Below are 23996 nucleotides of genomic sequence, written 5' to 3' on the forward strand. Positions count from 1 at the left end.
TGTCCGCAGCCAATAGGCATCTCGGGACAGGGATATAGCTGTCATGCAATTTGGCGCGGGCGTGTGATGTCGAAAATGCCCAGTGCCTCTCTTATTTAGCACGCAGCGAATACCCGCGTCTAGAGCCGACGAGAGGCTGCTGATTTGCTACTAACGCATGTGCTCGCCCCGTCGTCACAAATGTCTCGTATTAGCTTGCAAGTTCCCCCCAAGTTCCCCAAGTTCCCTACATCCCCATCGATCTTTCGACTCGGAAATGTTGAAACCTAAAACCAAGGCATGACATGGCATCAGAAGCACATAAAAGAGGCCGCTAATATAATACAACAAGCTAAATAAGCCCTTCTCCGGCCCCGGTCGTGTCACAGCCATGAGAAGATACTACCTTTTGAGAATACACTAGGTACTGTTGATGCTGAGCCGAATGCGGCAGTGCTACTCTGCAACACGACCGCCTTGCTGACCTAGCTACGTAAGTCAGTCATTATCTTATAATACCTTAGTTATATTATCTTATATCGGGCTTGTTTCCTCGGTCAAGAAAGGAGTAATAAGGAGTTAAATAGGGCTACATGGATCCCATTTCCACCAAGCAAACAGAGACCGAAGAGGAATGGTACTACCTAGGTAGGTAATAACCTGCCAATACTACCTAACATAGTACTGCCACCGGCCCTTCCAAGTTTCCCCTTCCCCTGGATCTTGTTGCAACGTAATCGATCCGGGCGCTGCACGTGCTGACCTTTCTTAGCTCCGGAATCTTTTCCATTTTCGAATATAGCATATTGGCCCATGCACCCTACCGGCCGGATAGCACCCTTCAAGCCGTGACTCGAGAGCCCGTCGCGCACGGCACACACGGGGCCATTTCTGTCCTCGGCGTCTGACGCATAGCCAGCATAGCCATCGTCAATTTGCTTTCGTCCGAAGACACCTATCCAATTAGGAAATTTCGTACGAATATCAAGCCCGTAAAGCTTTGACGGTAAGTGGATCTGTTACAGCTTATAAGATCTGGAGACATGAGATTATATTAGTACTTGAGATACCTGTTTTTACTACTATTCCCACACATTAAACAATTCCTTGGACAATTACTTGTATAGAGGTAGATACTCATCCGTACCTAACTACCTGCCTACATAGTACCTACTTTACGTAGCAGGCCATGATGCTCGTAATCCTTTTCTTTTTTTTTTTTTTTTTTCTCCTCCGTAAGCGTTTCTAAATTACCTGTCCTGTAGCACGCTCTGTGGGGCCAGCGCTTTGCGCTTGTCGCGAATCATCGAGACCTTGCTCGGATACGTTTGCCGCCGGTCGGGAAGGTGATCGATCCATAAGCGGCTCGTCGCCGCTCATTGGCCAGAGGCAACAGCTCTCAGCTGGGTTAGCTTACAACAAGGGCAAACCCAAACATCGGACGAGACAATCGATCAACCGCGTCCGCGCATAAAACCCATCTGCTGGCCCGGATTTTCTTTTCTTAGAAATCGACGGAACATTTCTAGGTTCCATGTGCGACCCGCTTGGGAAGCCAGGTAGGGTAGGTATAATAAGAAGCTTTTGGTTACTATGTAGTGTATTATCATGAACACCTATGCAAAAGGAAAGCATCAATTCTCATGTGGCTATTGTACGTTCACGGTTTTTTTTTCCCTTAAAAGGGTATTAAAAATAAAATAAAAAGGTATTAAAAAAAAGTGAGATCTAACCTGGCGCTCGTCCTGAACGAATAGACCTTTTCGTCTGCCCCGACTCAAATCCAATCTCGAATTCGTCCCCTTCGTTCCCTTAACCACTAGACCACGGTCATTTTGGTAGTAAGCTTCGGGTCAGGGTTTCGTGAAAGACAGTCTGCTTATTGGACCCTTTAACCTTAAGGTTGGGCAGGTACAATCTTTTGTCACCTGGTAACCGTCATAATTTTTCACCGCCCAGGCGGCGGCGACATAATGCGCGACAAACGCATCTCGGCAACTGTAAACTTCCAGTGGTAGGTCAGGTAATACGTACCTAACCTAATGTACTCTAAATCCAACGCCTTATCTGCTGGTACTTCAATGCAATCTTGAAGGCCTCATATTATTGTGCCCCGGTCTCCTTGTATCGACCTGTGTGTGATGAGGTCCGTCCATCCCCCCTCATGACGCCAATACTGAAAAGCGGAGGTGAGATTGTATGATGCTGTGCCAGGCTGACGACCATGTCGCTCATGGGTCCCCCCTAATGAGGCCGAAATCAAGAGAGTTCTTCATCAGTGGCTACCAGAGATCTACATGCTCTTCCTATTTCTGAATGCTTGCATATACATACCTCGTTGCCTAGTGGCTACTTAAACTATCTATGTAATAGGACCCTTCTTCTATCTGGTATATTGGTGCGACAATATGTGGCACGGCGTTGATAGAACCTTCGGTCTATCAAATTGAGACAACCGTTGGGGGCGATCAGCCTTCCCAGAGATGAGAACGAAGTGGAATAATCCCTATTGGGCCCAGGTAGAAATACGCCGCACCTAGCTATTACCAGGTTTCGGGCTGTTACGTAGTTGCCAAATTATTGATGATTGGCCTCTCGGTTTGTTTGATTGTTACTTGGGCTTGACCTTGCGAGACTCAAATGAAGCAGGCTACCTGCAACCTGGAGGTAGGTCCTGAGCAATATCGAAATGATACATTACCAAAAGAAGATAGGGTTCTGAGGAGTGCGCCACGAGTTAAAGCGGGAAAAAGTCCGTTGATTAAGAAAACTTTACTCTCAACTTGCTTACGTCACCTTTTTTACGGAGTAAAGTTTTCGCTTCTAAATTCGTATGGGTGGGGGGGGAGGGCTCAAAATTCAAGTGCACGGGCCATTTTGACATGTTAATTGATAAGATAAGACGAGCCAATTAAAAGATACGGTGGCAAGGCTAAATTTCAGGCAGACGCGCTAGAACGCGCTGGTAGGGTCGGCTGCACGAATTCAGCCATTCAAACAAAGCGCACGCACCTCACCGTCGCTTGCTATCGCTAGGGCTATTTCAGGTACGTATTGACTGACCTATTGACTGATTTACCTCACCGCCACACACGTGTCACTAATCTACTAATATCACAGTATCGTGAGCCTCACTTTTGCTTCAACCCAGATTTGAATAGCTTTTCAGGTATGTGATTCGTGACGTCATCCATTTACGGCTATATTCAAATCTAATCGTATTTCGATCCAGTCTTTCGGAGCTCCGATACTTTCCACCTACCACGATTCCTACCTATCGTCGTCCCGAACCCGATACCACGCCTCCCTATAGACCAAATCTACGTCTATTTGCTAGGTACGTGCATTTATGTAATATCTCGATACGTATTACTTGATATGACCGCTTTTTGTGATATACACCCTTCGCTGTAGAGGTTATTTGATTAAAATACGGGCCTGCCGCAGGCACTGGCCCGCTGCAAGCGCCCCCCGGGAGGGCCGCCGGAGGCATTGGAGGTCCCAGGGGGTGTCCCCCTGGTATAAATCCCTGGTATAAATGAATAACATTTAATTTAAAAATATGTATGCAACTAGACACGTAAAACATGCACCTATTGAATCTAAAATCGTAACGAAGTTATGATTTTCAAGTTATTACGAAAAAGGTTTTCGTACTAAAATTGCGCTTGCTCGATTTTCACATTGTCTAGTATCCCTGCTAGGCCCTTGTCACCATAAGCCTGCAAGACCACATCCAACAGCCGGTCGTCGTGTACTATGTAACAATAAGCGCGAGGTACGCCCTCGGACGGCCGGTCGCGCTTTTGACAATAATAGATATACTAGGGTAGAGGTATCTAGGTAGAGATATGAAGACAAGGCGCCGAAACGTTAGCAAACTGTTGAACATGACGAGCCCTAAAGACTGTGGCTTGCCACGCAAGGAGAAGGCTAGTCTGGAAACCATTACAATAAAATAGTCCCAACCGGTTGGCCAAGGACTTGGAGGTGTTAGTAGTTAGTAGTCAACAGGAAGTTGTGTAAAGACTTCCGCGGGACGTTCAGGTATGTAATCTACCTCCCTGTTAGATCGGCCAGGTACGAAGTACATAATTCGTAAATAGAAGCCCATGTGGAAGATCTAGGAAGTGAATACCTAGGTACGCTAAGTACACTACATAGATGATACCTAAGTGCAGAGTAGGTAGATGCCGGGGTGAGAATGTATATCCACGGATGTTTGTATGCCTACCATGTATACCTAACCTACCACCTACCTAAGGTATGTACCACAAAGTCCGATATGTTAGTCGTCTAACCATGTTTTGAGCATCGCCAATTCGGTGTAAATTCCTTTTTTTTAGCTAATGGTTTGTTTTCCGGTAGCCAGGCAGGGCTTCAATAATATGACGGGTCGCGAGCTGGGCCACGTTGTCGGAGAGTGAAGACAGGCTACTGCGCGAGCATACCTTGCTTCTAGTACATTGCTTCTAGTGTACTATGTAATGTACGAGACGTGTCTACCTAGGTATGTTAGGTTAAGTTAGGTAGGCATGTATCGTCGCGATGGTGGCTTTTAAGCCAGCCCGAAATGATAAATGGGGTAGCACAAGGATGATTGATGTTGGAACTTGGTGCACCACTTACGATGTCCAAGCAAGATTTCTCATGGCTGGTGTTGGTACATGTGATATGAAAAGGATTTCCTCTAGGCCGTCTGTCTAACATCCCAAGCCTTTTTGGAGTTTTATGAGTTTTATGAGCTTTGTGAGCTTTTTTAACTTTTTTGAGATGTTGATGAGAAGGAGCTTGTGTTTAAATGGTATTGCCCATGGATTACTTTCTAATTCAACTTTGCCTAGGGCGTAAGGAGTTAGTGCCTTTTAATTTTTTTTTTTTTTAAAAAAAAAGATCCACTAGTATTCAGGCAGTTTCCTATGTTTCGTACCTTACTTAGAACCTTAAGGGATGTTTTAGTGCATAAGTTTAACTTTACTTATGGCCCGTGCTATTTTGGTAAATAAGCTACTAAAATTTACGTTAATTATAAGAATTTATTTATTATAAATTATATACGTTTATTATTTTTTTCTTTTAATATATTATATTTAATATATTATATTTATAAAATATTATAATAATAAAATAAAAATAAATAAATTAAAAAGCACCTTTAAAAGTGCTTTTCAATTTTAAATAATCATAAGCAAATTTATTAAAGTTTATTAAATGCATGAGAAAGTATTGTGGAACTGGTTATAAACCAGATTTTAGTAGGGATAAGTTAATCAGGTACCTCCTAACACATAGCTTATGCTTAAGATTATCCCCCACAAGTTTCCATAAGCAAAGCAAAAGTTATGCACCAAAACATCCCCTTAACCTTCGATACGAAATCAGCATGTTTAGAAAGTAGCCGCGTACCTGACACAAGTTCCAGAAATCGTAACTTCGATACAACGTAAGTACGGCCCGACTTACATATCGATACCTAGGTACCTACCTAACCTAAACCAAAGTAGGTACTGTGTTAGGTAATGCACCTGCGTGGGAAGTCACATGATACTGTACATAGCGGGTGGGTACCTAGAGGCAGCTTGTTCGAAATTCCAGGCCGCCTCTACGGCCCACCCTAAACATCAACAAAAAAAAGTGCTGCATACCTATTTAAACGATAGCCAATCTTTAAGCCTCATCGTGTCTCCTATTTTCTATCTTAGATCGGCATTACCTACCTTCTTTTTCTTCTTCTTTTTTTTGTCATCTATAAGTGTAAGAATACAAGTAAGTAATCCCCGCCCGGAAATCTCCCGTCCTTGTCGCTAAAATCTTCAAAAAGTGATCATCCTCAAATTAGAAAATGGTTTACCGCCTTCTCGTCTGACCAATAAGAGGCCGGCAGCCTCGCATAGCCGCCCACTGGCTAAAGCATCTAAGCGCCCCAACTTCGCGGTGTGTAGCTTGCCGCTCAAGTATACTCTGAATGATGTATGCTTTCGAGAACATTTCCTCTGCGCATGAGCATCGTTCAACGTCGCGGTGACGCTTCTTTGCATCCCGCTCTCATTGATTCGTTATCTTTATTCTAGATCACTTGCAGGAAATCTACCTGTCATACATGACGCGCTTCTGCCGCCCGCCACCGTCATAATCCTTCCTGCAAATCTGCAAGGCACCGAGGCGACATTACCACCCTATATCCAGGTTATCTTCACCTGGTTGGTTACCGGGAATCTGGGGAAAGCCAGGAGTAACGTGAGCGTTTCGCCGCCATGTACGGGACTCTTCAATGATGCTACCCTTCCTGCTAGAAGAAGCGCCTACCGGTCTTCATCTTGCATGTCAGCTAGGTTCCAGAAGCGCCTGCAAGCTATCAGTCCCTTCTTGATTCGTCAATTCCCTATCGCCGTTGCCGTTCGTGGCCATAAGAGTCAGAACTTAGGGGCTTAAGGAGCTCATTCTAGGTACCACGGCGCTGGTAGGTACCCATTGTATCCGCGCCAGACTACCAACTGCCAGAGGTACATGCACATACATATGTCGTTATCATATCCATCTATTAATGTACCTAACGGTACGTGGCAAAGCCAGATTTCGGGATTCCAGATCATCTCTACGCCTCTTGCGGCCCAGCCTTACGTGTAGGTACCTACTGTCTGTGACGTACGTGACTTGGAGATTTTAGTACCCCAGGGGACCTTCTGGGGCGTTTATTTTTAGGGGGTTAGTTTCTAAATTAAGAGATAGCCTCAATCTGCAGCCGCTCGCGAGGTGTAAGTATTATTTAGACGTCACCTCCTGGATTGAAAATACCGAACCTCCCTTGTTTTTACACAATAACTACCTAGATACCTGAGTTAACAAATATAATATGTTTGCCTTAACCCTATGACTATCTTAAGCGCGCTCAGACAGGGCACATTGATTTTTAAGGCCGAACATCCCTCCGAATTTGCCATCCCTTTTCACGCGCATAGTATCTTTCCTTCCAATCAAACGGTTCTTCCTAACTCACCGCCTATCTATTGGCGGTTACTTTCTTCTATCAGTCTCTAGAGTTTCAGATGCGTCCAAATGTTATCTCCCCCTTTTTATCTCATTACTTACTAGCGGCTAGAGATGTCGTCTATCCTTCCAACACTACTCCACAAAACAAGGGTATGATAACCTCGTTTGGATTTCAAGTGAAACAAAACTCTGCTCCAAGATGGTTATATAGCCTTATAGGCGCGTTATAGACTAGGAATTAGTCACTCTGCGGTACCGACAACCAGTCACTATAGCCCTTTTGGAGACAACTCAATTCCTAATAATAACTTTCAAGGTATAATAAGGCCTCCAGACTGTATTAAAGGTGTCACCGCAGATCAGCTAGGCCCAAGTGGAAAAACCGACGGTTGCATCTAGTTTTTGATGTCTCCATAAAGGTAGTGACGGGCTTCAGTATAACCAACGTGATTTATAATCCAATGATCGATACCCATGCTTAGCTCTCTCCTGGCGTTGTATCCTATAATGACGATACTACTCGATATACTCTGTCTGGAGTCGAGAGCCAATCCGCTAAAGATAGAATATCTTGATTCGTCTATAACCAACCCAATCTTACAGGTTGCTATATTACACGGAGTCCCTAGCTTGGGTAGTATTGCAGAGGACCCCGGATATCCCCAGTAAAGCGTACAATACTCGGGGTTTACCTCTTTCGGCCTTCCGTCTCGTCGCTGCCCAACGCTAGGTATCACCTACGTAGAAGCGGAAAGTAGATTAACATCTAGAGCATCGAAAAGCTTATCTGAATTATGAGGGCCTCACTTCTTCCGCTGTTAGCGATGGCTCGTCGTGATGTGACCCAGTGATAGGATAATAGCCGTCGTTACGTAAGGAACCACAGAGCATACCCTTAGAAACAATTGGCTCTTACGTAGACAATAGCGGTAAAGTAAGGATGAGATGTAAAGCTCAGCTGCAAAAGACATTCCCCCTCGGGACGTGTCTAGAGCTACGAGCATCCGCCATATGTCACGAGGGCGAACCAAATAGCATGGAAATAACTTCTTTTCGTCTTGTCAAGAATTTTAACCTAGCTATGGTACGTTAAGATTGGAATACACTACATCTTATAGCCTATACGAGGAGACCACCACATAAGCCTTATTAGATTTCGATAGATTGATGCTTAAATCCATTGGTATCAAACAGAGTCATACAGTATAATGGATATGGTATTGAAACCTCGACAAGTCCATGTGAAACTTTAGCATATGGTTATACTTTAGTCTTAACCCTTTGAGATCTAATAGGTAAATCACCTTTCAAATGAACCGTTGCGCCAATCCTCCCACCTAATAACATCTTTCGCATCTAATAGTCTTCCCCGTCACCTACTTGACGACATGCTCTAGAGTATACAGAAGACGGCCTTGCGTAAAACCCAACGACATGCAGGGACAAGATGGATCCCGCTTTAGTAGCATCTATTAGGTTTCGTAGGTACATTTTGTTAAGCAGGATCTCGCGAGCAGCGAGGATAACACGACGCCGCTTTACAAGGCATATGGCTGCCGTGATTGTGATGAGGGCTGGTACCACAACAGAGAAAAAAAAAAGTAGAGGCAATGTTAAGGGTATTATGCCTGCTTGACACTAAGGTAGGAAATTGAATCTACCTTAAAAGCCTCGGGTGTAGGAGAATATAAAATATCCAGAATTGCTAATTTACCTATAAGCATGGGTTTCCAGTGATCACGCCGTCACTACTGTCTACCAAGTCGAAATAGTGTCTGTAAAGGGCCCGATCCCGTTTTCTGCCACTGCAGCTCCCGTAGTGGCAACAATTATCCTGTTCTTCTCTTCTTCAATAGGCTTTCCCACCAATCCAATGTGGCTTGAGGGCTTTATGTATGTCTGCAACTTTAAAGAAATAAATTGGAATACCTGCCTATCTTAGATCGCCTCATTAAAGTGTATCATGCATATTAAGGAAATGAATTACTGTATCTAGTGTCTTTCATCGTCCGCTCTCTATGCTGCCCCTATCTCGGTCGGTGGAGTTTCACGGGGTTTTGTGCTCGAATTATAGGATGACGAGATATAACTGGCTTAAACGACGAATAGCATCTTTTCTAAAGTGAATGTCTAGATATTTCACTGCCACATTGTTGACTTGACTCCCGAGCAAACTTGATCCTCCAGACTCTACATGTCTCAGAGCCTTCAACAGCTCTCGAAGTCGGCGCTGTCACCCAGGGGACCCCGTTATTCAACAAGTTGAAGAGCCAGAATGAGAACAACCTCTGACATATTTTAGAGGCTGTGAACGTACTCAGGGTGCATCCAGAGCAGGTGTTTGACTGTGCGACCAGACACATCGACTTGGATTCCATGGCAGTCTCCAAACAGATAACATACAAGATCGTCACAGCGAAGAGCAACGCTTCTATCCCCCAAAAGGTCATTGAGTCCGATCCCTGCAAGGAATACCGCCTGACCCCTGACCAGTTTGATCTATAGACGCTGCCGTGTCCTCTGCTTCATCAGTTCGACGGTGGAATGTTTATCTAGAACTACGACACGCATTGCTTCCAGTCTGCAGGTGATATCTCGGTGAATTGCTCTTCGGATACTAATATGACATGCGAAAGCAAAGCCATTGAGTCATTCCATTCATCTTGAAGTCCACCTCAGCCCGAGCCGGTTGCGCTACTGCCCGGCCCTTCTCCGTGCTATGGACTTGTAACTGGGTATCCGTAGTGGATGCACAAGTTTAGATATACTTGTTGATTGCACGTCACGCATGGATATGCTCAATCACATCTCATTTTCCTTTCTCGGTATGGTCCACTGCCTTTACGATTTGAAGCCTTCTGATAACTAGGCAGAGAACCCCCCCCCTCCCCCCCCTCCCCCCCGACTTCTACCAGGCGGCATTGATGCGCCCCTATTTCCCCATTGATTTTCAGATGTTTCGAACGGGAAATAAGAAGCTCATATCTGGGACCGTCATTCAAGTTTATTATAGGCTGTGAGAACTAGATCGTAAAGAAACCCTAGATCTTGTATATTTTCGTTGAACGCAGACTTGGAAAAAAAGTAAGGAAAGAAAGGAAATAGAGATACAAAATAAAAAAGAAATTTCGAACGAGCTCAGCAGGGATCGAACCTGCAATCTTCAGAGAACAGCAACTAGAACCGAAATCTGACGCCTTACCATTAGGCCATGAACCCGATGGTCTAAATTCTCGTTTGTGATGCATTATATTCATTTGTGCGGTGCGGGAGAGAGTGGGCACGGTGTGGGGATAATGTAATGGTCTAATGGCCCATTGGTCTCGACAATTCTTTCGGTTAGATGGAAATCTAACTGTTAGTTAGAGGCTTTTCAAAAGATAAGCTACTTGATCAGTCTTAATTAGTCGTACGTTAGTAGCTTCTCATGCTAACAGTCGGTGATAGTATAATAGGAAACCGGAATGTCACGTTAAGGTAATACGTATATATCATCGGCGGAGAGAATTAGATCTGCTACGGGGTTTAATAGCATTGGAATCGGCATGGGGTTGGAAATACTCTAAATTATATGTTATATGTTATATGATATCCTATTTTTTTTTCCCATCCCCATCCCAGAGATATCTATCCACCTGACTGACCCAACTTCATCGGTAGCCTCCTCATATACCTAATGACATACCTTCCCCATTTCCCACTTCCCTTCTCTTCCATGACATGCTCTTCCTCAGTTGGCCCCCTTGGCGCATACTCGTCCAGGTCTATATCTAGTTCCCTCGTGACTTCGAACCCGAATTTCTTATATGCTTCGTACGCCTGATGCGACGAGTGCACCCATACGCAAAGCCCCAGACTATCAGCGATGGAGTTGCCATGCTGTATCAGGGCGCTACCTACGCCTCGAGATTGATGTGAAGGCGACACGATAACGCCGACGATGAAAATGCAGGGCGTATCCGAGGGGACTACGTTGGAAACCCAGTATTTCATATCGGCGTCTTCAAGGGCATGGAGACGATCGATAGAGTTCTCTTTCCTTTCCTCTATACTCTTTGACTCATCCCCTGTTTTCAATCCGTCATTTCTCCTCTGCTGTTGCCCTCTATCCTCCTCTACCGGCTTTGTGTCCTCGAGTCCGCTCCAGGGAACTAGCGCCGGATCAAGGCCCCTAAATGCCCACGCGGCATGCCCGACGATCTCGCCTGTTTCGTCGTCCACTGCTTTGACGTAGATGTACGTTTTCTTATGTAGGGTATCTAGAAACCCATAATAGGACATGTCGTACATATCGAAAGGCCTCCGGCCTAACTGTTTCACAATGGTGTGCGGATCGACGGAGAAAGCTGATGAGGTGATGCGGGCGCACGCGGAGATATCGGCGTAGTTAAGAGGTTGGATGGAGACCGAGATATGCTTGCCGGAAGACATGATACTTCTCGATTTTCTCGATAACGCTATTGAGTAAATCAAGGTGCGGGACCCTGAAAAAGAAAGTATATCAGGTTAGGTTGGAGAGGTAACTATCTCAGAATTATCAGCACAGGCTGTACATGCATGCGTCGGTTTGGAACATTTCCCCGCTTCCCTCCTTGCGGTGTGGCCCGGCGTCGTCACCCGAAGCCAGTTCATATAATCCGCCCAGAATATAGAGATGGAAGATAGAAGGTATCCTCAAGTCTGCCTTTTAAATACCTATGATACTGAGTCATAAAATGCTCAATATACATATCAAATGCCTAGTCTATCCGGCTTGGTTCAGGCGCCCAAACCGACTCGAGATCTATAAACATTATTTTGTCGTCGACCAACATCGCATTGGGCAGTTTGGCATCATCATGTGACAGTTAGAAAGCGTGTAGTTTCCCGTAGACTACCTCTAATCGCCGCCAAAACTCCTCAGGAGTAAGTGGTGTTGTCTGCTCGCACGACACGGCACCTCGCATGATGGAAAGAAGCAAGGCACGGGTCCCTTCGCATTGCGCCTCGCCGTAAGAAAAAAAAAATAGGGATCAAATCGCCTTGAATCGCCTCCAGCTTGTTGTGCATGGACTTCTCATTTTCAAATTCCTCGTCCCAGTTTGGCTGAAGCTTCTTTTTTCTTTATATATAGGTATGTATAACAATGCCTCGTTAGAAAGGAACAAGGCCGGCTAGACGCTGCTAATAAAATCCTGGATCTTCTCTGGCAACTGCTATAGGCTACGATCAAGCTGTAAGCGCACGATATGGAGAGAGTCATGTGTATTCACTTCGGTAATTCCAGACCAGATGCTAAGCCCCAAGCGGAACTAACGGACGTTTGTCGCGTCTAAGCTAGACGCGTGGTCGGCTAAAGGCAAAGAAATTATGTTTATCTCTGCCTAAGTATCTGAGTGTATAAGTGTTGGTAGTACACTCGGCCGAGTAGTTCCACTTGTTCGTACACCCGGCTAGAATAAGAACTTGAAGACAAAAAACCAAGACCCAAGGAATAGAAAGCCGACTGTTTCAATAGTTGATATATGGCATTCATACCTATATACAGCATCGATCGATAAAAAAAATTGTTCAAAAAGATGCGGTATAAGAGGAATCTAACCTCTTCACATTGGACTCGCGGGGAATCGAACCCCGGACCACTCCCATGCTAAGGGAGTATTATACCACTAAACCACAAGCCCCGGATGACTTCTGAATGGAGGCCACTTCAGATACGATTCGTGAAAGAATTGTTTGGTATCTAAAGTATTATACTTACTATCGTGGTTGAAGAGATAGCGTGCCCTAATCGACCGAGTGTGGAGCTTGTTTAGCGCCCTTTCTTGGAATAGTTCCGTTTCTCTTGAGTTGAGTTAGAGGTAGTTAAGCTAGTTTAGGGGCATGGATTTTATTTAGGTGGTATGAAATAATTAGCAACTAACCGTTGAGAAAAGATACAATTTAGGTATAACCAGACTTTGATACGTTGCTTACTATGTAGGTACTTGGTTTGATGCAGTTAGGAATCTCTATAAACCGTAAGCTTCGGGAAATTTTATTAGTACCTGACCTAGGGAAAGGAGATAAAACTCCCAATTTACAAGGCTCTTTATTATGGTCAATAGGGGGCGTTTCGAACATTAGCATTGCAACGGTTCGAATTCAACAAAATAAAGCTTGTATTGAGATATATCTTGGCATGACATGTTCAATATTAGTGGGACAATCAAACCTATTCGGACCAATAGTGTTATTACCGGAGATGTCGGATAGGTAAATTCGGATTGGGGCTTGTCGGGTGAAGCATCATCGGAATGAATACTACCGGGAGTGCGTTTTAACTACCGCGGGTTCTGGGTCCAAAACGAGATGAGATGAGAGATGAGATCTCGATCCTGGACAGTTTTGGTTCGATTCAAAGCAAGATCGTCGCTTTCGAATTTTCCTCTTGAGTGGTTAATGGCTGGTTTGGGTAGCGTTATAAGTCACCCTTTTTTCCCCTTCTTCCTTCTAAAGCCGTTGAAACGAAATGAGCTAGTCGCATTTGTGTCACATCGTCAAAGATCAGTTGGTGGCGTCTTAGGGTCTTAGGGTCTTAGGGCCCGTTAGGGGAGGTAAGAAATACCCCGTTAGGAAAATTACTACGCATGTAAGGACGTGGTTTGGGCCGCTAATTTTTTGCAAAGTTCCTAAAGCAGTCTGGCAGTATCCGAAGCTACTCGGAGTATGGTGGCCCTGGTAAGGTGAAATAATAATAACAACAATAATAATAACAATAATAATCGAATGTTATAGTAGCAATTTGAAATCATCGGTTAATAAGTGCCGCACCGGACAAAACGTAAGTGGATATAGATATGGGTTTAAGTGCGGAATAGGTAGCGCATGGTAGTAAGGATTTCCATGATTTGAAATTTTTATGGCCGTACCTCGTTCGAGGTTTACCATATACGTACATACATTTATGCTGGTTTATGTAGTTAATGTATACTACCTTAAGTAGGTAGGTACTTTGAGGTATGTATATAGAAGGTTTAGGAGTTTAGGTTTAAAAATAACTCCCGAAAGGAAAAAAGCAACAAGTAAAAAAAACGGATCGGCGTTTTGGCCGTATTTGCGAAGAGAAGGAGAGTTGAGAAAAGTTAAGGAGCTATCTTTAAATCCAGCCGGTGATAATCCGTCGGTCGCAAATTCCAATGAGGCAATGCCAAGACATGCTGGTAGCTTTCCTATCTAGGAATAGTGTTAGCGGAGTTTCCAGGTGCATTTCCTCCCTTGTTTCCGATAACCGTTCTGCAGTCTGCATCTGCACCGGGGAAACTCCAATGAAGGTTTCATTAGTTCAACATTCAGAGCCATTCGAAGGTATTTGCTAGTAGCCTTTTTCTTCTTCTTCTTCTTCCCTCCTTAATTTCTTTTCTATACTTTCTCGCCGTACCACCGGACTTCTTCTCAATTAGGTGTGCTCTTAAGTCCTCGTCTGAGCTGCCCGCCCGCGCGGACGGGGGAGGTATTCCCTTTTACACTGTTTTGATTTCCTTGAGGCCGTTAGCTGGGACCTTTTATTTCCGATCGGTCTCAATCTGATATATTCCATCTATTGACTGGCCGCGAAATCTATCCCGGGCATGATGGACTCTCGGCCCGGTAGCTATCAGACAAGTGTCTTTCGTGCCCAGCCGACCGAGGGGGTCCAGCGCAAGATCCAAAAGCGCAATCGTCCTCCTGTATCTTGTCTGCTATGCCGAACACGCAAGTGAGTGGCATGTCCCTGTCCCTGTCCATATCCCCGTCCCCATCCCCATCCCCGTGTATTATTATAGCTCATCATCTACTGATAGGGTGAAATGTGACCGCCAGCAACCCTGTGAGAGGTGTGTCAAAAGTGGCGAGGCCAACTTTTGCGAATATGCGCCTCGTGCTTCTCGCAAGGCTCGCACCGATGCGCGGCCGCAGGTGGATGTTCGGCCAAGACATGAACCCATGTCTCGTCCCGTCCTCCAGGTCCGTCTCCAAAAGCTTGAGGAGATGGTTAATAGTTTGGTCTATACTGCACGCAACCGGGAGCCCGCTCTCGATACCCCCTCAAGCTCGGACCAACGAACGGAGACTGAGACTCGTTCTGACCTAAGCTCACCACCGAGCTTGGCCCCGTCCACATCGGGAGTTCCGCCTCTTCCTACTATTCTTGGCGAGCATAGCTATGTCGGGGCTACTCACTGGGCTTCAATTCTTGAGAGCATTCGCGATATTCAAGGCATTCTCCGGACTGAGACCGATGAACCTCCTACTCCTTCACCCCCACCACAGAAGGACAGCGTGGATGGTGTGGAAGCTGCGGACCTTCTGTTCGGCAAGGTAGCACCCATAACTCTCTCGCAGGCTGTTGCGCGTTTGCCACCCAAGTCCAAGACGGATGCGCTCATTTTGGTTTACTTTCGCCATAATTTTATGACCGCACCGTACATTCACACGACGAAATTTCAAAGAGAGTACGATGCTTTCTGGGATGATCCGTCTTCGACCAGTTTACTGTGGTTGAGTTGCCTCGCTTCTATGCTATGGGTTGCTGCATCGATAACCATCATGAAAGGGGAAAGTGATGAATCAGTAGCAACACTCCCGGACAAACTGAGGGCATTATCAACTGAGTGTCTTGTATCAGGTGATTATCTTTCTGCTAAGCCTTATTGTATTGAAGCACTCTTATTGCACAGCTATACGGAATTGCAAAGGAATAGGGAGATCGACTCTAGCTTGTGGGCTAAGTTCGGACTTGTCGCCCGCCTTGCACAACGTATGGGATATCACCGAGATCCCAAGTATCTCCCTAACATTACTCCCTTTGAGGGTGAACTCCGCAGACGAGCATTCTTCTTCATCGAAGTCTTCGACGTCCTCTTCTCATTTCAGTTAGGGATGCCTCCGATCATCCGCGATGACGAATGTGATACCGAGTCACCCGGCAACCTATTCGATTCTGACTTTGACGAAAATGTTATGGCTCTACCTCCCTCACGACCGGTTACCGAGCCAACTTCTCTTCTGTACTTAAGCCATAAATCAAAGCTATGTCGACTACTACGACGGGTGATTCGCTTTGCGCTCTCAATCCATCCTTCCCCTTATGAAGACGTTATTCAGCTAGATGATGAGCTCCGCCAATACCACGAGCACGTTCCCCCTTCGTTGCAAATCAAACCAATACGGTCATATAGCTTCACAGATCAAACGCATGACATCATGCATCGCCTCATGTTGGAATTGATGTACCTTAAAAGTCTTTGTGTTCTACACCGACCATATCTTAATCGTGAGAAGGACAACCCCGTCTATGATCGCTCCCGGAATACGTGTCGAGATGCGGCTCTCAGGATCCTTGAATTACACGTCGAGTACGAAGAGGAGAGTAGGCCTGGTGGTCGCATCTACGAGGATAAATATATGCTATCAGCTCTCAACCTCCATGACTTTTTGATAGCAGCAATGGTATTATGCCTGGATCTTACGGAGAATCTACCGAGCAGGTAAGTGTAAATCAAGTAACATCCTTGGTCACCAACTCATAATTTCGCAGCTTGGCGGACCGATCGAGGAAACTGAAGGCTCTGGGAACGTCGTATAAGATGTGGGCTGAAAGAAAGCACACTTCCAGAGATGCGGCGCATGCTGCGCGGGTCGTGGGCGCCATTCTCCGGAAAGTATCAATGCAGGACCCTGCGGTTACACGCTCGCCACCGCCGCCACCAAAACCAGAAGTCCGGGACGGTTCGCTGGCTAGCTTGCTAAATAATGATGTTCAGCCAGCGCCAGCTCCATCGCCCCCGTTTGATCATATAATACCGTCTTTTGATTTTTCCCTGGACTTTGCTAATAATGCACCGCTTGACAACGTGTTAAATGGCAGCAACACGATCGATTGGGTAAGGAGTACCGCCTTGAAATAATTTTGACTATGAGGCTTATTGATTTGTTCGCAGAGCGCAATCGACCAGTTCCTACTAGAAAGGGACGACAGCGGATTAAAGCCTGTGTCCTAGACCACTGATTCGGCGTCCGTGAATTTACTCATTCAGACTTATACTAGATGATGCCTAGAATTTCATCGGCGACGGAATCACGAACCATATACTAGTATACTACCATATAAGCTAGCGTAAGACTACTAAGTACCTGGATGCTGTGAGAGACGGAGGGGACTTTGCAGCCAGCCGTATACTTATCACTTGTCACGATTTAGATATTTGCTTTGTTTTTTTTTTCTTTCTTTTTTTGGGCGACGTCTACCTTGTATAGATACCTAAGCTGGGCCTTCGAGGGCGATTTACTATAATGCATTCATCATCGAGGGCGTCCGGGCGCCTAGTCAGCAAAAAGAAGCAGGGTTGTTCTAATTTAAATAACTAGCGGTTGATTTTTTTTCTATTAATTCTTTTTTTTTTTTGGCCTACTAGAATCCACCTAATGGTATTGGACCGTGAGGATTCGTGCTTGTTTTGTTTTATTTATTTATCGTGCGCTCTTTACCTACTGGATTGCTTACTCTTTTATAATGGTTTAGAGGACGAGAGAGGAGGTGCCGTGCTACTTAACTTGTTCTGGTCTGGATACGGTGGACAGCTTAGTTTACCTTGTGAATAGAAATATCCCGATGTTGAGAGTACTTGCTGGCGGCAAAATGGTGTTTACCTCTGTGAACGGAATATAGCTCAAATGTGGTGGTTACCTTCTACAGTGAAATAATCTTGCAGAAGGTTTTAGGTCCCTGAGACAGATAATTCATCTCGGTCTTCTCTACGGATTATACTCCCGTTGAAGTGGTCCTCTGCTAATAAAGATACAAGTCTTAAGAAGATATCATAATGCTGAATATATTTTATTTGAGATACGATTCTATATTTTTTTTTTGTCTACGATAATAGGGAGAGGGTATCGTATCTTTCCTTTCCATTACTGGAACCGTATGTACTGTACCATGCCACTAGGTACCTAAATCTAATGCTAAGCGTACCCAAGTACCGACCTGACCTATAATATATACAATACGGTACGGATGTGCTTCGTTAGATTGACGAGGGTCAACGAAGCACTTTATCTCAGAATACATTGGTAGTACAATGTCCTCCCAGCAGGGGATATCAGCTTTGGACATGCATAATATCCTCCAGTCCCTGATCGTTTTAGATAGTACAGATAGTACCACAAGACCACCCACCCGTCGCCCCCCCTCCCCCCACGCAGCCCATGGTCTCAGCTCAAGCTGGATCGGAAGATCGATCAGAAGATTCTGATTCTACACTCAGCTCGTCAATCCCGTGAGACCTTTCAAGTGTCTTACGACCCCTTGCCATCCGTCGATGGTCTACTACGGGATCGTGCCTCTTCTTCTCCCACCTGCGCAATAGGGATTTGGCGAATTGGAGCTGGTCGCTCGTGTCGACGGGTTTGAGCTCTCTCATCAGTTCGGCGATCCGTTGCCTCTTGTACTTGGCCACCTTGGTGATCTCCTGCACCGTGCGGGCGGTCGACTCGAGCCCGACCTGCTTCAGATTTTGCATGACCCTGACCGCTTCCTCCAGATAACCTTTCTGGAGCAGGGCTCCGATCACGGTATTCCAGGTGACGATATTGGGCACGATGCCTTCCTTCATCATCATGTTGAGACTTACGATTACTCCCTGGGTGTGATGGTGGTTTCTGAGGGCCGTTATCAATATTGTGTAGGTGTGAACCGATGGCTGCGGGTGAAGTACGTTCTTCCCGAGCGTTTCCTTCTCCCGGTACGCACGGTTATGCATGTCTTGGACGATCAAGAGGCCTTTTTTGAAAGTCGACTTGAATTGCATAAAATCTCGTAAGAATGTGTCGAAAACCATAGTTCCCTGATCTTTGACGAGCTCGGTCATAATCCGATCACCTTTATTTAATTGCTTAATGAAGTACTTGTAGTACATTTCTAGAGGCCCTGGCCGCTGAATAGTCCAAAAATGGACTCTGAACATGAGTCCCAGGGTGATGCTATCTGGTTCTATAAGCAATGCATCCGGTAATGGGTTTAGGTGGGTGGCAAATTCGTCCATTGGTCTCAGCTTCGGAGATATCTGCTCTGGACGTTTGAAAAGTAACTTCTCCAGTGGGAAAAGAGTGAGCTTCTGCAATGGGGCAGATTTAAAGAACTTGAAGTATATCTGGACCATCAACCGCCAGGCACGTGCTGTGTCAGTTTTCCGTTGTCTCCGCCTATGTTCTCGTAGAGACTCGTTGTATTGGTATACGAAATCCAATAAATCATTGACAAGGTGTATAAACCAGGCTTTACGGCTCTCAATCATGGAGACAATGCGTGAGAGCGCCTGTATATCCAGACTTTGCTTTGCCCCGTTGATGAGAATCGAGAATATTTGCGGATCCGGTTCGATCCTATAGTTCTTTAAGAGGTCAAATATGTCTAATGCGACCTCGACTCGCCCGCGAATGCAAAAGTTCCGCATGAGTGTAGACAAAGTGAGGATATTCGGCTGGAACCCGGCATCCAAAAGCATTTTAAATAGCTCATCGGGAGCTGCATGATTTCCCGGTAACTTGCCCTCTTGCACCGAGAGGAGAGTGGTACAGACACTGATCGACGCTGGCGAATTAATATTGAAACCAGGAACGCTCGCAAGAGAATGTAAGACTTCAGCTGCGTGTACTTTATGCTTTGAACTACGGGCAAAGAGACTTGCGAAATGTAGCAAAGTGTGATGGGTAAGGGGATGTTCCATACTTCTCAGGCTTTCATGAAGCTCAACTAGCCTCTCAGTCGGGATGAAGGACATGACTTTCCATATAGTAATTTGCTCTAAAATCATATACCTTGGGGTACTGTTCTTGAGCAAGAAAAAGACGAGTTCAACAACCTGCCATCGGTCACCCTTGCTGGTCTGGCCATTATCTAAAGTCCGGGAAAGGAGATAAACCACGTCCTCCACGATGTAATTTGGGCACCACGAGGGTTGAAACGTAGCCCGGATAAGATTTGGTATTGTGTTCAAGTGTGAGCGGAATGCGGATATGATCGCTTGAGGCCATAGATACCCGCGCCTTGTTTGGTCCTGTCTCTGCCACACTTCCTTCATCGCTTCAACGTCCTGTTTCGCCGAGAATTTCCATAAGGGATCTTCGGGTAAATCATCTTTATTCCCAGAAGTAGAATTCCCACCGGAAACAATTTCCGATAGCTTTTTGAAATGGGATTTCCATAGATGAAACTGTTCAAGCAGTGCCCCAGCTTCCGCGGCTGACCGTCCCCCAAGTAACCTTTCTAGCTGGCTTATCGCATGGCGCGCTTCTTGAGGCGAAAGGCTATAGAAGCGTATCAAATCGTCATGTAAGAATCTATAGTCCCCTAGACACCGTAAGATTTTCGTTTTTAGGTCTTGGGAACCAGAAACTTGAAGTTTACGGAGCTTTTTCACATCTGGTCGGCGCCAATGGGTAAACTTCTCCAATTGTCCGTTCCACCTTGGCTGTTCTTCTATGGCCGTTTCATACCTAAAGGCTTGCGGGTCCGAGTTGTATGTTAGAAGTTCATCTCCCTGGTTATTCGTAAAATCGTATCCGGTCGAGTGCCCTCGTCTCTGTTCTGCCGATACGGCTGCAGCATGTGTTTCGAAACGCTTCGGTCGGATTCGCACAGAATGGGTCAGGGAAAGCCGGGCTGTGCATTGACGGCATATGAATGGTGTTGACATAATCGGGAAGATAAAAGTATCGTCAATGCTGGAAGACGGATTTGATCGGTATGGGGTTGATAATTAGACATTTTTATGACTACCTGCGAATATCGCGCTTTAATAAAAAGAAGAAGTAGAGACTAAATCTTAGAAGCGTACCATTATAACATTTGGAGGTATGATGTCTGTAGAGTCAGACGTTAAAGAGCGGCATTTCTCTACATAAGTTCTTTAGTTGTTGAAGCTAGAAGCATTTACAAGTTCCTTGTCCGCTATAAAAGTCGCATACGGATTAGCAGGGATTAATTTCTTTATCTTATCTCGATATTTTATCGATAAGAGGCAGGAAATGACTTATCTGTTTGCCTTGGGCTGCTTAGGTTAAGTAGGTACCTCCCCATATACCTATCTTAGAAACTGCTAAACCTCCATAGGTACCTATCGCATGTACTTACTTGCACTCGTATTTTTTATTTTTATTCTTATTTCTTTTACCTTTGCTCCTCATTTTTAAGCTTACTTCGATTCCAGTTCCGGGCTTCTTCTAACGACCTTACTACGCTATACCTGATTATTCCGAATAAGGGGGGGGAAACAGAATTGCTATAATACGAAAATGTCAACGTCACACGCGACACTCAGCGCGGCAGCTGACGACCGCAAAGCGCGGCTTGCCAAACTTAAGCAGCTGAAGCGCAAGCAACCCGCCGACGAGATCGCCCCCCCAGAATCAGAGCGCTCGGCATCACCGCCCGTACCACCCACATCCACGTCCGCGGAAGAAGCTCAACAAGCCGCAGAAACAGAAGAAGCCGTGGCGCGTCTTCACTTGTCGGGCCGCAATTATGACCCCGAGATGCGAGGGCCCAAGTTAGGCTTCGAGGCGCCGCCGACGCTGAACATGGAAGGGCCGACGCTGGAGGAGCAAGCCGCCGAGGTCGAGGCCGAGATCAAGCGGAAGGCCGCCGAGGAGACCAAAGACGACAAGGGCATCGATCTGTTCAAGCTCCAGCCCAAGAAGCCCAATTGGGACCTCAAGAGGGACCTGGACAAGAAGCTAGAGATCCTCAACGTGCGCACGGACAACGCCATCGCGAAGCTGGTTAGGGAACGCATCGCGAGCGCCCAGGACGCGGCGAAGAAGACGGCTAAGCCGGTGGAAAACGGAGACGGAGACGAGGGAAGCGTTGAGGCCGCGGGCATGGATGGCGTCGCGTTGGTCGAGGGTGTACGGGTACGAGAGAGGGAAGAAGAGGAAGAGGAGAGGAGGGAGCGCGAAGACGAGGATAATATATGAGGATGGTATCGCGACGAATTATAAATTTGCATGGTTAACGGCGTTTGGTTTACAGCATCAGGGGAAAAAAAAAACCGAACTCGATTACAATATGTGTATAAGCTTAAATAGAACCAGGTCTTTTACTTCTTTAACTTAATACGACTATGATACCCCAATCTTAACGGCCCATATTCATCGCCTGCGTAAGAGCTAATCTCTTGGAGAATGGGCTTAAACTGCGCTCTCGCTGCTCCCGACGCGGCGGTGCTTCGCCATGTCTTCGATCGTTCCTATAAGAAGGTGCCGGGTCCCGACGTGTTTGCCTTTCGTAGTCTCGCGGGGGACTCCTATCGCGCCTCCTAGGCCGGTCTGGAGATCTCGAACGAAACTGCTGTCGCTCATGTGGCGGCGGGGATCTGCTAGGGCTGGACGAGTATCTTCTACGCTGGCTATAATTAGACGTTTGGCTCGGAGCTTCATCTCTTGCGTCGTCATAATGGCTTCGCCCGGGACTGTCATCCCGCGCCAAGGATCTTGACCGCCTATGACGTCCGCCTGGTGGGCTGTCATTTCTAGTTGACCTTCGGGTGCTCGAAGGATCGCGCCGGTCATAGTCGCTAGCAGAGCTATACGAATCCCTTCGTCCGCCACGACTGACGGGCGACGGGCTTCTAGTCCCTCTTCGGGGAGAATCTGGATGAACCCTAGTAGATTGCTGGGCTCGAGGTGGCGGTGAAAGGGATCGCCTGGTAGAGATGGAGGACACAGAATCGTAAGAAGCTGATCTTCTACGTTTTGGAGATCCGTCGTCCGATCCCTCTTCTTCTAGCTCTCGCTTCCTCGCCCTTTCGGCTTCCCTCTTAGCCAGTTCCTCATCGGCCACGCCTTTCCTATAGTAGAAGTATTAGCGGAGTATAGATCTAGCTTATCTTAGGTAGGAATTCATACTGCTTCTGCAAGGTATCTGTGGTGTCACTAGCCAGCTTTGGGACAAGTTTTGGGTTGAAGAGTTGCTGTGTCCGAGACGGCCTTGAGACGTAAGGCCGGTCTTGTGTTGTAGTTTTACATTCGTATGAGTAGTGACGTGCTGAGAATGTTAGGAGGATTCTTTGAAAAAATTGAATGGGATATGACATATCTCTTTTAAGGCACTTTTGGCATTGTACGTTTGCGGGGGTAGACTTCGGAGGGCCTCGTCGATACATAGCCGTGGATATCGACTGGGCTCTTACGAGGATGAGGATTAAAAATTAGAGAAATGATGGTCCAGTTTTGAAGACCACTGAAATATAGATGAAGACTGAATCTTGTGCTTGAATAAAATGAAATGGAATTGGTGTTTGATGAGAGAGGTATTCCAATTCAAGTGTATCTTAGATAAATGTTCGACTCTTCATATGTAGCCCTTTTTGATGACCACCTGCGGGAATCAAGACCTCACCGTCTTCTAGGAGGTTAGGTTACCTAGGTAGGTAGGGATCTAAAGTTAGGTACTTGTGTAATACCTGTAATATCTGGAGATTATTAAGTACACCTCATGTACCTAATTGATGGTAACGTACATATATCACCTATAGTGTGGCGGTGCGGAGTATGTCTCGGTGTACCTAAACTGCTATAAAAGTTTAAAAGCTTACCTTATTTCTTATTTAAAAATATTACTAAATATTTAAATAAAGAAAATTTATTTTTAAAAAAGCTTGAAATAATACTTACATGCTGTAAATGTAAAAGGTATTTCGCAGTACATAAAAGGCGTAAATTTTGACAGATATGTACTGTGTACTAGGTATGGCATATACCCGGTACCTTAGGTTCACTCAGGTATTGAAAGGGACTGACCAGCCGCAGTCAGGGGGACAACGGCTCCTACCGGCAGGTAAACTTGAGGCGCTAACTCGCTAATATGTAGCGCCTCCCCCAAAAGCCCTGCCTAATTTTTTTTAATGCTCCAATGTTCGTGGACTGAAACAGGCCCAGGCTGGGAAGAAAGATTGAAACTTGATTTTACTTTCGCTTGGTTCCTTCGGTCACTTCGAAGTTCGGTCACCATTGAATTTCCCCATCTTCCC

General features: G+C 45.8%; 6 protein-coding genes and 2 non-coding genes across 8 annotated transcripts; 3 read left to right on the forward strand and 5 right to left on the reverse strand.

The window, feature by feature from the left end:
- Window positions 1–9163: 9163 nt before the first annotated feature.
- On the forward strand, window positions 9164–9474 carry F4812DRAFT_471338 (uncharacterized protein; the record flags this gene model as incomplete). Its single annotated transcript, XM_047939085.1, has 2 exons — window positions 9164–9218; window positions 9272–9474. The coding sequence occupies 2 exons, from the start codon at window positions 9164–9166 to the stop codon at window positions 9472–9474; spliced, it is 258 nt and encodes an 85-aa protein (XP_047790396.1).
- A 628-nt stretch (window positions 9475–10102) lies between these two features.
- Window positions 10103–10188, reverse strand: F4812DRAFT_t85. The gene has a single exon. It is a non-coding gene; the product is annotated as a tRNA-Arg (tRNA).
- Window positions 10189–10347: 159 nt separating this feature from the next.
- Window positions 10348–11715, reverse strand: F4812DRAFT_389909 (acyl-CoA N-acyltransferase). The gene has a single exon (XM_047932106.1). It carries the CDS (start codon window positions 11398–11400, stop codon window positions 10597–10599), a length of 804 nt encoding a protein of 267 aa, XP_047790397.1. The 5' UTR covers window positions 11401–11715; the 3' UTR covers window positions 10348–10596.
- Window positions 11716–12560: 845 nt separating this feature from the next.
- Window positions 12561–12632, reverse strand: F4812DRAFT_t84. Its single transcript has one exon. It is a non-coding gene; the product is annotated as a tRNA-Ala (tRNA).
- Window positions 12633–14450: 1818 nt separating this feature from the next.
- On the forward strand, window positions 14451–17182 carry F4812DRAFT_389969 (fungal-specific transcription factor domain-containing protein). The gene is made up of 4 exons (XM_047932107.1): window positions 14451–14686; window positions 14772–16457; window positions 16508–16853; window positions 16911–17182. The coding sequence occupies exons 1-4, from the start codon at window positions 14559–14561 to the stop codon at window positions 16968–16970; spliced, it is 2220 nt and encodes a 739-aa protein (XP_047790398.1). The 5' UTR covers window positions 14451–14558; the 3' UTR covers window positions 16971–17182.
- A 611-nt stretch (window positions 17183–17793) lies between these two features.
- Window positions 17794–20924, reverse strand: F4812DRAFT_428815 (uncharacterized protein). Its single transcript, XM_047934218.1, has one exon. The coding sequence runs from the start codon at window positions 20661–20663 to the stop codon at window positions 18186–18188; it is 2478 nt and encodes an 825-aa protein (XP_047790399.1). The 5' UTR covers window positions 20664–20924; the 3' UTR covers window positions 17794–18185.
- A 119-nt stretch (window positions 20925–21043) lies between these two features.
- On the forward strand, window positions 21044–22022 carry F4812DRAFT_428816 (cwf18 pre-mRNA splicing factor-domain-containing protein). Its single transcript, XM_047934219.1, has one exon. It carries the CDS (start codon window positions 21262–21264, stop codon window positions 21940–21942), a length of 681 nt encoding a protein of 226 aa, XP_047790400.1. The 5' UTR covers window positions 21044–21261; the 3' UTR covers window positions 21943–22022.
- F4812DRAFT_390016 (zinc knuckle-domain-containing protein) lies at window positions 22023–23436 on the reverse strand. The gene is made up of 3 exons (XM_047932108.1): window positions 23063–23436; window positions 22873–23008; window positions 22023–22814 (listed from the first exon to the last, which is right to left on the reverse strand). The coding sequence occupies exons 1-3, from the start codon at window positions 23127–23129 to the stop codon at window positions 22103–22105; spliced, it is 915 nt and encodes a 304-aa protein (XP_047790401.1). The 5' UTR covers window positions 23130–23436; the 3' UTR covers window positions 22023–22102.
- Between the last annotated feature and the right edge of the window lie 560 nt (window positions 23437–23996).

Source organism: Daldinia caldariorum, assembly GCF_022478825.1.
Source record: "Daldinia caldariorum strain CBS 122874 unplaced genomic scaffold F4812scaffold_8, whole genome shotgun sequence".
Taxonomy (NCBI): Eukaryota; Fungi; Ascomycota; class Sordariomycetes; order Xylariales; family Hypoxylaceae; genus Daldinia; species Daldinia caldariorum.